The 15,140-nt window shown below is 37.5% G+C and overlaps 1 protein-coding gene across 19 annotated transcripts in view; it reads left to right on the top strand.

Annotated features, from left to right (window-relative positions):
- Positions 1-15,140, top strand: part of NBEA (neurobeachin) — a 460,255-nt gene that overhangs the window by 291,485 nt on the left and 153,630 nt on the right. For 18 of the 19 annotated variants that reach the window (XM_086881592.1, XM_086881590.1, XM_086881589.1 and 15 more), the window contains one exon: positions 2,023-2,166. In XM_086881592.1, coding sequence (XP_086737718.1) covers positions 2,023-2,166 — 144 coding nt within the window. Of the gene's footprint in view, positions 1-2,022; positions 2,167-5,330; positions 5,370-15,140 lie in introns of all 19 variants that reach the window. The other variant, XM_086881593.1, reaches the window with a different exon arrangement.

The raw sequence follows: 15,140 nt of genomic DNA, 5'->3' as shown, positions 1-15,140 counted from the left end.
ATATGCAAAACAATTCTGATGTAATGAAACTGAAAATCTGTTACAGCACGTTACATTTTGAGATTTCTTCCTAACTCCTACCATTCTTGCTTCTTTTTGTGAATAAGAAAGAAAAAAAAAAAAAAAACAAACCAACCAACAAAAAAAATCCAACACTTGTGCTAATATTGAAAACTTTTCCAACAATCAGTTAAATGAACCAGTCTTAAATTGGGCAAATAATTTTAGTGAGTTGAATTAAGTAAAAACCTATGCAAGTGAAGTAATGATCACAGCCTAGTAACTGAACACAGCAAAACATAGCATATTACAATACAGCAGCACGGTCTTAATCACTATCAGAATGGTCCTAATAGAGACAACAGCAAACAAGTCCCTAACTTTGAGCTTGGTAAAAGAAATGGGGTTTTGCTTACTTGTTTCTCTTCACCTTTTTAGAGTTTCAGAACGTAGTTTCAGAAATAGCAATTGAGATAATAGCAATAGTATCCAAAAGGTTAGTGTTAGGCCATGTAAAACATGAGTTATCTCCAGCCTGTGATGAAGTGGCATGTTAGCAGTGATCTTCAAACAGAGTAAACACACCCACAGAAAGATGTGCCTCCAGCATTTTTATTTATGTGTTGTGACTCTCCTGTGCACAAACTAATTAAAAGACTCTAACTAATTATAAGAGTAGGAGGTAAAATCATAACATCTTCCCAACTGCTTGTAATAACAAAACTGCTTGATACATCAATTCCATTCCATGTATCTATCTTCACTAACCTGTCTGCTTATTATATTCCTCTTAGTTGTCCTGTATTAATAGGGGGCCATGAGCCTTACTGGATTTTACCACAGTATTTTACATCTGACATAATAGTTTTTATCTTGTTTAAGTTCAGGCACTGTGGAAGACAAACAAAATCTTTTTGTTTTGTATATACTTTGTGTATAGTTTTGCTTGTTTTCACACTCATTCTGCAGCTTAGTAGGAAGCAAATTTCCAAATTATCCTACAAAAAAGAGTTTAGGGGGTTTATTTCTTGACAGAAGTGGAGATGCCCAGGTCTTGTATGGTCCAAGGTGAAGATGCAAGGTTTTCTGTTTAAGAAAAAAATAGAAATCTTTCTTGCCTGAGGCTACATTCAGTCCATAGTACTGAAAATAAAACTTGTTACCTCTTCCCAGCTAAAAAAAGAAATACTATTAGGAGGTTACGACAGTAACATGAAAGGTACTTATAAAACCAAATTATGATTCTGTCATTTGACCACACTTGGATTTATTTTTTACATCATAAGAATAAAATCAGGCAAGTTTCAGGACGATATTCCCAAAATGCATTAAGTTAAATTTCCTGCCATAAGGAACTATCAGGTTGAATAGAAAAATCCAACTGTAGTCAAGAAAAATGAGAATTATCCATTAAAACCTTTGGGTAACTGGCACATATCCATGTACTGCCATCATTATTGTGTTGCTTAAAAACACACACACAGATGTGCACTGAAGTTCCCTCACCGTGCTTGTCTTTTTTTTCAGTCTTTTCTGAATCTCTGCATAGCCTACCTAGTTGTTACCATGTATCAGAGATAAACCACCTCCTACTTCATCATCCTATCCCTCCTATCTGAAAAGATAAAAATCCTGAGAGATTTTGATTCCTGAAAGCAGCTTCTTTATTTAGAGTAGGTGGCTTGTGCTCTCAGGTCAGTCAGAGTCAGGGCACCAGGAACCCAAAAGAAATTCCTGCTGAATTTGTTGCAGGTGGAAAACTAATGGAACAACATTGAACACAAAGTAAATAGCAATTATTAAAACCAGGAGAGTCTTTGTGGAAAAGTTTGTATTTTGTTCAGGACAGGACAGAGAACAGAATAGTGCTGCATATTTTGTAAACCTTGGTAAAGTTTTAGAAAAGGGTCCTTTTTTTGATAAAAATTATTTATACTGTAATGTTTTTACTACTTGACTGTCATTGTTTTAACTTTTAAATGTTATTCAAGTAAATTCACAACATTTGTAACCTTTTTTTAGGCACTGAAGAGGATGTAGTGAAGTCAAAGAAAGCTTTCCGAAGTCAAGCTGTGGTGAATCAGAATGCAGAAACAGAGCTTATGCTGGAGGGAGATGATGATGCTGTTAGCCTGCTCCAAGAAAAAGAGATTGATAACCTTGCAGGTAATTATACTTTTCATTAGAACTAAGATAAGAGTCAAAAGGCTCTTTTAAGCTTGTTAGTTCTTAACCTTTGCAGTTAATGTCTTGATATTGACAGCTCAGCATACAATCGCAGAATGAACAGATTCTTTGTATTTCAGATTTTATTGCTTCCTCTCTACTTCCGTGAGGTATGGGCAGTGATTACGAAGCATTTGCCTATTGCACAGAGATGTGACTATTGCCTATTGAGCAGAGATGTGAGGAATAGAAACACCTCAAGTGCTTTTATTAATGAGGGTGACTTGTTGAAAAATACGAATGCAAAACTTCTCTTTTCTTTTTCATTTTTTTTTTTCTGTGTTAAAATGTAAATGCGGACTCATTCCACGAGTCAGGGTTTTGTGAGTCAGAGTGTGCTTGTGCGTGATCCCAAATGCCACGCAGCTTGTGCAGAGACACCTGCCCTCCTGCTGGCGCCTAGTTCTCTCAGTGATGGAGTTAAGGGGGATCTGCAGTATCTCAACCCATCTGTGACAGTGAGAGAAAAAGTTGCCTGTTGCAAGCAAGGACTAAGAGAGAGAATGAAGCTGTAACCAAGCTATGAACTTCAGGAGTTAGCATATGAGCTGGGAGTGAACCCTCTGTAAATATGCACGAGAGAGCCCTTCTGGTCCTTGCCTGGGTGAAGGAATGCAGTGAGATCTGTTTCATCTGTCTTCTAGCAGGTTCTGTTACAGCTCTGTCCTAGAGGTGATACTACCTTTCCTGAGAAGTAGTCTAGAAAAACAGGCATGTTGAAAGTTGAAAATGCGCTCTCCTCTCAGATGGGATAAAACTGAGAAGTATGAAATGCAGTATGAAATTTTTTAGATTGATTTACTTAGGCATATCTTTATTAAACTACTTCACAAAAGGAGAGTTTTGTGATGTCATGGTTTTTTCTGCATAACTGAATTTCTAAGTGCTCCTGCACTTTATTCTGATACCATAGTGAAAATCGGTAGCAAGGATAAGATCATAAATAGATGCTTAAAAAAATAAAAAGCAAAACAATCAAACAAAAAACATTAGAAAATGAAAAGGCAAAAACCCCTCCAACAACTGTTTACATGGAAGTTAGCCTCATGCTTTAGAACTAGAGCAGAGCAGAGAGGGGGAAATAAATGCTTTTATTTGGGAGCAAGCATCAGTATATGATTATCTTAGTTAATATGTCACTCTGCTTGCTTTCTTGCTTTTCTTGCTAACTGCTGCTGAGACACTGTTGTATAAAGACAACACAGTAGTGCATCAAGCAGGACCATGAGTGGGATAATTTGATCAACGTCACTTTCTCTTTTAGAAGGAAAACTCTGTACTGCTTTGGCTAAGTTCTTACAGCTAAGAACAGTGCTTCCAACTAAATATGCATGCAGGAGATTAAAAGGCTGTTCAGAGCCTGAAATATGCATTTGAATTGAAATGTTGATTAAAACTGCAAAGTGGACAGGATAAATTCTTAGTCTGGAAATTCTCAGTCAGATATGAAGTCTGATCTGCCACAACACTGATATTTCATTCAAACACACTGATGCAATACTATTCCTATAGCTACATCCCTCTGCAGAAACCTAGTATTTCAATGTGTCCTTAAGAATTAATGTGCAATTTATCCTTTTACTCAAGATTGCAGCCTGATGGCATCCCTTGATCCCTCAGGACATGGCACAGTAATTCTAGTCCTTTACTTTTACCATTTGTAAACTGTGAGATATTGTCAGTATTGCAAAAACAGAAATAATAGAAAGTGAAAAAAAAAAAAAACCAAACCCAAAAAACTCCTGAAATATTGACAGGATGCCCTTGTGTTCCCTATCAATGCTAACAGAGCAAGCAAACTTCTTCCAAGTGTGGTGAGGTGATGTGATAATGGTGCCATATGGTACCAAAACCTGTGAGCTTCTCAAAAAGAACCCACGCTCCACTATATCAGTTTTACTATTGGATTAACTGCAGCCTTTGCTACTCAACTCTCACTCATCTTTCGTGCTGATATTGAGAGTTAATGATCACATACAGTATCATACATGTCTTCTGTAAATTTTGCATTGGTAAAAACCCCCTGAATCCCACGATAACGTCTCTTTAGCTTGCTGATTTTGTATGATTTCACATACAGTGATATCACTGTTTTTCCTAGTTTTCAGTATATAGAAACTTGGCTCTGAAACTTGAGTCCAGCAACTAAAATCAGGAAAAGCAGTAGGCAAAGAAGGTGGGGTTTTTGCCTAAAGAGGTTTGAACAATCTCTGATGTCTCTGAAGAGCGGGTCCAAATAAAGCCACACTGTCTGTTCTTGTCTAATTCTAAAGAGTTATGTACATTTAGTAGACATGATCTGGAAATCTTTGAGATCTGTCTGGTTATGGTATAGCACAGCATCATTTATATCTAGCTACTGCTCACAGTGAAATGACACATAGGAATTTCTATATTCAGATATGCCTCCAATTTAACTTTAAAGCTTAAATCAATTCAAACCTGATTTACAATGCTTTGGATTGTCTCAGTAAGAGATAGGAATTAAATGAAATCTTTATAAACTAGGTTTCAATTGATTTAAGATTGTCCACATTTAACTAAAACAATTTAGCCTTGTTTATTCCATGAAACTAAGGCACATTTTAAACAGATGAGAACTTGGGTTTTAGAAAATTTTTAACTAAGAGGATATAAATAATACAATATTTTGATTTGTGAACTTAAAACTGAAAAAAAATGAAAGTTTGAAACAGATTGAGATTGTTCATAGTAAGTTATCTCTACATACCTTTTGTTCCAGAGACTCTTTTTAGTTTTTCATCAACCATGTGGCACAAATCAATGTAAAGTTCACTTTGATAAATTGCATATGGGATGGAGAATTTATAAATAATTATAGCCTGAATATTTTTATTATATAATCTTAGTATTCCATATGGTGCAATTGCAGTTGGTCGGATTTCATTATATTAAATAACATTTTAATAAAATATAAAAATCTGATTCCATGTTATTATGGTCTTAGGATTATGACTTAAAAGTTTGCATCACAATTTTTAACAAAAGCAGTATTGAAACTGTCTTACAGTATGAGTTAGCAAAAGACCTTGTTCTCATTTTAGCATTTATGTATTAAAATATTTTACGTGTTTCTGTTTCAGTTTTAGCTCCTTTTCTTCCAAGACTGTTCACTTCAAGAGGCAAGTCATATCTCTGTTAGAACTAATGATTGAGATAGCCCAGTCAATTTTAACAGTTTCCTAATATATTGTGAATTTCTGGATAATACAATCAAATCCACTGTAGTGACTTGATATTACTAACTCTTGTCCTTATCCATTTTTATTTCCTAATGCTACAGTAGGGCTCTTAAATACTTACCTTTTCTCTTAAGATCCTGAAAATATAAATTTGCTAACAGTTTGCCTCCTGCTTAGAGGGTGATTGTTTCAAAATGAAAAATATGTGGGTGTGTTCTAATATTATAAGCTTGCATTTTTACAGGGAGATATTGTCGAGTAGATATGCGGTTTTCTTTTAACAAAGTTTGTTGTTTGGTTTGGGTTTTGGTATTTTTTTAGAGCACTGATCTTGCATTAAAATAGGTCATTAAAAAAATAAAATAAATGTTGATCTACCCAGGTTTTATGAATTCTATATTTTAGGAAGACGTTCTTTTCTCTTTGTTGTGAAGATGCATTTCACTTGCTGAGACTTGTTTGTGTGTGTTTGAGAGCAGAATTTAGCCTTAATGACATTTTTGAAAGATACATGTTCTTAACTGGAGCACGCTTCATCTATTTTGTCATAGAGCTGGTGACAGCTGCAAATATACCCCAGCTAAGCAAGGGATCCTTGATGGAATCTTTTGCTACTCTCTGAAAGAGTATTTTCTAGAAAGAAAGAAAGGAAATAAAAATAGGAGGATATGATGCTTTGAGCTATTTTAGGAAGACAAAGGGCTTTGGCAGGCATCTGGTTACTTGCGTGGGCTCAATCAACTCAGAACCTGACTTCCTCATCAGCCATAGAGAATTACAGCCTCACAACACTCTTGCAAGAATGAATACATGTTATTTACTCTGTTATATGAGGAGATTGAGCAATTTATCCAAATAAACACAAGGAAAGCCACTAACTGCCTTTAATGAATTTTAGTCTTGTTGTATCATAGCCTTCACTACAGAATCTTCCCTTCTTCTTGGATGTCTGCCTCGAGGTTGGAGGAGCCTTCTCCCCAGTGCAAATAGGCCAGGAATTCTGAGACAGATGCAGCATCCCAGCACTGCCATAACTTTTAGCAACTTTGAACTTCAGAGTAGAAATATTTCTAGAAAGCAGCAGTATTACTGATAAACAAGAGCTGATCTTCCATCTGAGCCAGCATGAGTAGTGAGTCCACACTGGCCTGAGGACTAAATGTGAAAAGCCTTCTCTCCAGACTTCTTGGGATTGTGCTGAGTGTATTGACTCACTGCCCTGTGCTAAGGAACACACTAGGTCAGGGGGATTTGACAGCTTGTATTATTATTAATGAGATATAAGACCTTTAACTTCCAGGTCATCTGTTTGATGTCCAGACAAAACTGGAGGCAACCAAACATTTTCAACGTCTGTTTTGTGGCCTATGCAATATAAGCCTTTTGTCTCATTTCAGACAAACTTAACAGAAATCATCATAATTTTGACTGATTTCCAAATGAAAAAATATTTGATGCTGTCACTAGAGGAAATTGGAACAGTGCCAAAAGTTGTACTACATAGAGTTACAATTAAAGTTGTACATCAGTACAAAAAAGAAAACTTTAAAAAAAGATAAATAATTTAGCCCATGGGGAAATTTTCCATTCTAGATTTTAACAAACAGCTCATTTACATTTCTGAAATTATTTTGAAGTCCTGTAGAGGACCAGATGCAGCATTTAAAACACTAATACATCAAGGAACTGCATCTAAAGCCACAAAAAAATTTGAAAAATAAGTATTTTTTATGGAAAACTTATATATTTTTGACTCATCTTAAGACATGTAATATGCATTTCATATTTGTACACATACATTTTGAGTTATGGTAACATTTCTTTTGGCCAAAGTCTGACAGGGAATTTTCTTTATGAGAGTTGACCAGTGTAGACAATCTCCAGTAAGCAAAACTGTTTGAAACTTTGTCCTACCTATTCCTAAGGAGTAAAGGAGGATCATATTTTTTGAGTTTACTTCTGTTGCCATTCTCAAAATGTTAATAATATATGTAGTATTATTTCTATTGCTTTTGTTAACAGACAAAACAGACAAACACTAGATTTTCTTGATTAAAAAATAAATAAATAGAAGAACACAAACTTGAGCCTCTATTGAGAAGGCAGATTTTTAAATTATTAGATTTTTCAGGCAAATAAAAATAATTTGTTTGAGGCCAACCAGAGAAATTTTTGTTGCATTATCTGCTGTTAGAGTAATGGATTGAAAGAAAGAACCAAACAGCATTGCTATTGTCTCCAGCAGTGACCACAGCCTGCTCAGGAGGTTTAGGGGTAGAGGAAAGGAATCATCTTCATCCTTCTCCCTCCAGAAGAACAAAGCCCAGCAGTGGTTCCAAGGGTGATCTCATCTTCCCTCTCCAACTTCTCTTCCTGCCCTGGTGTGTCCTCTCCCGTGGGGCTGGGAGAGCCCTGTTGTCCATCACATTCTCTCCTTCTCCTGCAGCAGTTGCCATCCACACACCAGTGGCTCTGATGGTCTGGAGTGGCCCAGAGGGCAGAAAGCAGCAACCATGAGAGAAACCCAGCTAGGACTGTAGCAAGTACACAGTGGTGCTCCCCAGTAACTCTCTCAGCCTCTAACAGCTTGTACCTCTGATACTTCCAGAGCCAGAGGTGGTTGTTATTAGCTTCCTTGCTTGCTTCCATCCTTCTTTCTTTCCTTCTCAGTTTATCTCTCTCTTCTCTCTCTTACACTTTCTGTTACTTTCTTTTTCTCTCTGTCTGGAGGTGGCTAAGGTACCTTAAGCTTTGACATTATGTTTTTTTTCTTTAAGAAAGTGTGTATGTGTATGTGCATACAAATAACTCAGTTAAGTAACAAATATAAAAGTTTCAATAGAAAATACAAAAAAGTCTTAATATCTCTCTTAGTTTTTCAAGCTTCAGAATAGAAACTCTTCACTGAATTCAGAGTGTACTACTAAGTAGGTTTTTTTCCTTTCAAACTTCATTATTATCGCAAATTAGCATTCAAGATAGGAATTTCATTGGGGCAGTTGCTTGTCTGGGAAAGCGACAGGAATGTGGAAGAAGAGTGATTCCATTTCCCATTTTGTGATAGATACGTAACCACATAAGCCTTTTACTTCCAAACATGGAAATTTAATGCCAGATTTCTGTAGTTTCTGTTTTTCATGTGTTCCGATTTTGATCCTCAAGTCTAAGTATAAAAAAGAAAAACATATTTGTATGAGTTTAATTTGGAGTATAGATTCAGGCATAAACTGAAAACAATTATACTTTTGATACGTAGTTGGCTTTCACACTGAAAAAGGCACACAGTTTCTATAACATACTATTTTTAGACAGCTCAGTGTTTATTCTAATAATTTTTTCCATATTACTATCCAAAATAGCTTAATATTTTATAAGGTGGTTGTCACTCACATATGATAGTGCTCCTAAGCACAGCTTTGAGAAGCTCTTCTCTTTGTACCTTGGTACACCCACTCTAAGTCTGAGCATCTTCAGCTTTTAAAATGGCAGCCAGATTTCCTGCTTTCCAAGCTTTAAAATTAAATCTGTTCAAACTGTATTGGGTTGTATTTGAGTGGTTCTGAGAGTGCTTCATGCATTGTTACTGCCCACTGATACCAGTCTATTTAACTTTTTTCCATAACCTGCAAAACTCTTTTTATTTGAAATTTCTAAGGCTGCAAAATTAGACAACAGTGGATGGAGGCTATGATTTCACAGGTCTGTAGCTTCTCCCTTTTCCTGAGGTGCCACAGCCTGGATGGAACTGGTTAATTCATCAAAGGTCAAGTTGATGAGCTACCTGATATATAGGAGACTGCAGAAAAACAGACCTAGACATAAGGAAACCACCATTTTGCACCTTATTTCATCCTCACTATGCAGTTGGTTGCCATGCAAAAATCCATTTATTCTTCATAGGAATGTATTGGGACTGATCCACCATGGATTAGTTGGTGGGTCATATGTTTAAGCTAAGCACTTTCACTGACCTTTGGACTGGACCTTTTTTTGCCTTTCTTTTCTTCCTCTGGTGTTACAGTAGCAAATTGAAAGATCAGTCAAGAAGACATTTTGGTTAGTGCTGGTTTAATTAACCACAAATTGTACTAGAGGCAGCCTCATCCCATGCTTTTAGCTTGGCTTTCTGAAGAAACAAGATTTGTGTAAGCACCCTCTGTCAGTCTCTATCTTTGTGACTTCTCAACCTGGAAGCCATTTTGAACAAACTTTTAAACAGAAGTAAAGACTTGAGAAGCAATAAAATTCCAGAAATGGAATCAGGTTGTTAAGGAAAAAAGCCTGAACGACAGAGCCTGCCACATCACTTCTCCTTTCAGTAGGTACCAGAAGATCTTTGTGGAAGAGTCTTCTGAATTACCCTAACTGTGGGACTACAATACATGCAGTCAGCTAGTAGACACTGTTGCACTAGAGTTGTCTCTGGTGTTGTTTAGAGATACTCATATTTTCAGAAAATTTTGAAGTTAACAACTGTTGCACCTCAGGTGATTTTTCCAAACATACCTGTCAAGTTATATGCTGATCCAACAACTTTCGTCTTTATTCTCACACAGATATAGGAGTTACAATCCATATAAGTAAACTTTAAAATATCGTGAGCTATCTGAACATAATATTTCTGTTCACTATGGTCTCAAGAAATACAAGACTTACAGTTTATCTGAAGAGCTTTTCCATAATGGAGACAGGAAGGAATGAAAGCTGAAGGGCTTATTTCCTTAAATTTCTAATCAATTGAGCCCTATGGGCATGACAAGGTACACAAACTGGACTGTGTAAGATACCTGTCAAGTCTGGTTTTCTCAGACTGGCATCTGGGATTTGATCCCTTGTGTTCCTGACTCATTAGCTCAAGTTCCTGTTTCAGTGGTATACCATTATAGCAGGCTTCTCTCTGTGCCTGCTCCATTCTTCGTTAAATGAAAACCAAATACATTCTTTTGGACAATAAATATGCTTTTCTAAGGTGTATTTTTTTCTGTTACTTTTTTATTAAATAGCTAGCTATAGTGACTCTCTCAGAGAGAAAAATTGTTACTTATGTGGGCAAATTCAGCATCACTTAATTTTTTCTAGGTTGAAAAGTGTCTTTAAGTTTTACCTGAGAATGAGGAGGGAGCTAGTGCAGATCTAGCTGCATCAGTGAATACTCACATCTGGGTGCACTGCTTAACAATCAAGTTCTTAAGTTTCTAAACCATCTTAATTTACTCAGTTCTTCCAAGGTATAGCTTCAGGCACACTGTATGAATCTAATTTTGAAGTGGCAAATGTGTGCATTGCAGTAGTGAGGTCCCTATCCCAAATATTTACATGTCTGGCCAGGTGTAAATCATTAAGGGGAGTCTTGACTATTATTAATACCTGATCATCTGGCAGGTTGGCGCTTGGACACGTTCTGGAAAAATTCTAAAGCCATGTAAGCCATTTGGAACGTCAGTGCAGTTCAAAAGTTTTCATGCATGCCACAGAGTAAATCTGACTTTACCTGCAAAAGGGGGAAAATGTTGCTTTTCTGAGTTACTTTAGGCTGTTAGACACACAGCTAATCGTTCCATGGGACCTTCAGTGGTTCAGTAACTCTGACTTTGGTTTCATGTTTAGTTTGTCTTTGCATATTCTCTAACTGTTCTATTAAGTTGTTGCTTTCTATGACACTAGGAACAATATAAAGAAATAGCAATTCCTAAGAATGTTGGGAGGCATGTTTTCCCTCAGGAAGAAGTGCTATTTTATATTTTTCTTTTAATGAGACCAGGAAGGTATAGAATTAAAATAATAATCATTTACCTGTGAAAGTGCATATGTCACTTAATTCAAATATATAGGTGAGTATATATGTTTGAGACAAAATTATTTTTTTTCTTCTCAAGGAGCACTATTTTCACAATCTCATCAAAACTATGTATTTCTTTCTTATTTTATTCACAGTTATAATATGTAAGACTGTTTTTATTTACATTTTCTTTTTAATCAAACACATTTGATTGCTGTTATGTCAACCACTTAAGAGAATTGAGTTGCTGTAATTGTTTAGTCATTGTTGAAAAAGACCATTTAAGTTGATCTTTGATGTTAGTAGTAATAGTGCTACATGCTTTATGGAGGAAAGGGGGAAAGTGGGGAAAATCTTGAATATCAGGGCCTATCCACACTGGCTATGACATTTAAACAAACAATAACAACAAAAAAAATCAATCCTTCTCTCACAATATGAAACATATGATTGTGCAGGAGTAAAAAGCCAACAAAATAAGCTTGGATATCTCTGAAAACAGGGGAATTGAATGTGGGATATTATTCAGTGATGGAAGAGAAAACCAAGATTATAGTCGTATTTAGGATTAGATTCTGGTTTTTGCATTTAAAAAGTTATGCAGATTATCTTTAATGAAACTGCTGAAAGTGATGTGTAAAGGGAGCTGTATATGTACATTCTTACAAGGGCCTTGGCTTGAGTGAAATTACTGCCTTTAAGTATTTGCTATAGCGGAGAACAAATTGGAGGCAGCCATCCTCATGTAAGTTCAATATATTTACTGCAGAAATACTTTCACAGGGCAGTTTGAATCAGATTTATGATGACAATGGGAACAAAGACTAAATTCTGTAAATTGTTTAGGAATCTTACCTTGTTTACTTGTTATTTACTTGGCACTGCATGTGTTATATTAGATGTTAATTGGTTGAAATATTTTTCAGACTAAAGAGCTTTCCCCAAAGGATTCTAGTACCTATACTTCTTTCTTTCTACTTCCATGCTCTGTGACTTTCATTTCAAGAAACTGAAGTTTTTGTGTGCTTGTGCATGTGTTACATCTAAGTTGTTTTTTTAAGTAGAAGGATTTTTATTCATTTCAAATACAACTCCATGCCAGATACACCTGGCTTTACAGTTGAAGTGCTGAGGAAATTTCAGTTGTCTCATTTCAGTCACCTTGTGAGTGATTTTTAGTTATTATTCTTATTATCTAAAATCCTTGTTTAAATGTCATATCAAATTACAAAATGTAATTTATATGAATTATTTTACATAGTAAAAGTATTGGTTTAAGTTAATCTATGTTGAATATATGTATATGAAAAAATATCTATATTTTTTTTCTTTTAAGCTAGCATCAGTTAAAAATTAAATATGCCAACATCCACCTTTTTTTTCATAGTGATTACCAATAGATTGTAAAATGAAATTGTTTGAGCTGATTGGATATGTTTTCCAACTACTTATCCCAGCTAATACTTTTTCTCTTTATGGGTAATCACAGAAATTTTATTTTAAAAGTTAGACTTTTAGGCCTGCTGCAGGTAAATTTCTTTGTTTCATAATTCAGCATATAAAAGCATATACCTTATCCTTCTTAGGAGTAATTGTGCCCAATCTTCTTAGCAGATATACCTCCAGTGTCATTTTCAGGGTCATTAATGTAACACATATTTAGCTCTCACAGCTAAAAATGACAGTTTATGAAAATGAAAATGTTTGAAATAGTAAGTTCAAAACATCACTCTTTAGCAGCTTTCCTAAAGAGGTGTAATTTTACTGATATTGCATTAGTGGATAGCAAACTTTTAAACCTAATGGAACTTTTCATTTGGCTTGATTTGCTGTACTTGAATTTGAAAAATACAAGAGCTAAGTTACAAGAACAGGGAATGAAGTCTCTGTTTAACAAAGATTACACAGAGGAGAAGGGAAGTTAGACTCTGCTTTTGTTCACTTTTATTCACTGGGACCTTCTAATTTCACAATCATTTACTTTTGGAAAGAAAATATTATTTTAAAAGGTAGATGTGTGGTAGAGTTTATTTTAGAAATGTAAATCACATGTGCTGACCACAGGGACCAGGCAAAAGGGAAAACACACCATTTGAAGAGTGAGTCTGAAGCGATTTCTGGGCTCGTTTTGAGGCCAGAATATCTCTGGTAGGTGCCTGCCTTTCTTCTTTCGGGCGCCCCGACCGCTTCGGAGAGGTGTGGAACAGGCAACGAAACGATCCTTAAAGAGTGATGCTTTTGCTTAGAGTCCCAAGAGCTGGCAAGCACCCTGGACACGGGTCCCCTGCACACACACGAGCTTGTTGGGCGAAGCGAGGCAGCCACAGGTTGGCTTTTCCCCCGGAGCGGGGAGGGAAGCGCCCTCGGTGCCGCCTGCGGTGCCGGCGCTGGGCGGGGAGCGCCCGGGTGCCGCATCCCCGGGTGCCGCATCCCCGGGTGCCGCATCCCCGGGTGCCGCATCCCCGGGTGCCGCATCCCCGGGTGCCGCATCCCCGGGTGCCGCATCCCCGGGTGCCTCTCCCCCGGGCAGCGCAGCCCCGAGCCCGGCCTCCTCCCGGGCCGCAGCAGCGCTGGAAATGAATATTTACATCCCCTGGAAAAGCGCAGCTCGCCACCGCCGAAGGGCCGGGCGGAGGCTGGAGCCGAAGCTCGTTATCCTTCCCGAATGCGAATGAGCCCGTCCCGTCCCGCGGCTCTTGGCTCAGGTGTGCTCAGCTTTTTTTTCATTAGATTCTCAATTGGGTTGGAGAAGGAGACCCAGAGCTTCTCGATAGCTCGGTGCCATATGGAAAATCTGCGCTATTTTGATTATGCTCTATGTAAACATTTTAATATCGGATACTTAAAATCCAGAGACTGTCCCAAAGGGGATTAAAACATAATCCTCTCTCTCTATAGCTGTAGTGGATTAATTTCGTATTCTCTCAGTGGCTGGCTTGCTCCCTGAAGGCTACAACAAAAAGATTCAGTGCTCCTTAAACATGCTATGGAATTGCAAGTTGTAATTGGAGATTTCCAAAGGACAAGTGTAAAAATGAAACACTGCTAATACCGATTTTTTTTTTTCTTCTTGTGCTTTAAGTAGTGAAAAATTCTTTAAAGATTTTTTTTAAACTTAGTTTGAACACCCCCTTTCCTGAAATCCCATAATGTGACTGCTATTTGCTTTCTGGGTTTTTTAGTTTGGGTTTTTTTCTTTTCTTTGTTCGTTTGGAGCTTTTTTGGTTTTAGATTTTTGTTGGTTTTGTTGGTTTTTTGTTTGGTTGTTGTTGTTTGGGGTTTTTTTTCCCCGGAAACAACACAAGAAAACCTTTTCTCATCTGGAAAGTACGACAGTGCTTTTTCCTTGTCGCCTTGCGATACCTCTGACATGTTTACCTTGCAACAAATCTAGGATGTCATTTGAGTAGAATGCAGGGCAGATGCCAAGGTACCAGTCTGGGAGGGAGCTCGGAGCCTTTTCTCGGGAGGAGTAGAAAGCCAGAAACGCCCAATTTCCCCTGCTTTCAATAAGGGGCTAAGAAGTGACTGTTGCCTTTCCCTCCACGTTTCACCCCTGCTTTTGCAGCTCTGCCCCCGCTGCAGTCCGTGAGGACACATCACCCGCTAACCGAGGTGCACCATTGTCTTCGCCTGAATGGCAGATTATAGGGTTTGGCCTTTTGGCCATTAAATAGCGGTGGCTTTATTTTTATTTTAGCCACACAACACCAGGGAAAAGAGGTAATTGGATTAAACTGATGTTCTTCCTTCTGGGATTCAGCAAAGCCCACAAACGCCTCCTTAAAGTGATAGAATATGGGGTCGTTTCCAGGACGAGTCTTTGGAAGGCACTTTTCTCCCCGCACAAAGGCCCGGGAGCCCATCACCCTGCGCCGGGCCAAGTGTGCCCGAGGAGGGCCACAGGAGGGGTAGGGCGCTCTGCTTGGGAG

Source organism: Cyanistes caeruleus, chromosome 3 (genome assembly GCF_971803275.1).
Source record: "Cyanistes caeruleus chromosome 3, bCyaCae1.hap1.1, whole genome shotgun sequence".
Classification (NCBI taxonomy): Eukaryota; Metazoa; Chordata; class Aves; order Passeriformes; family Paridae; genus Cyanistes; species Cyanistes caeruleus.
Note: the sequence above shows the minus strand (reverse complement) of the source record. Positions and strands in the feature narration are given on the sequence as shown.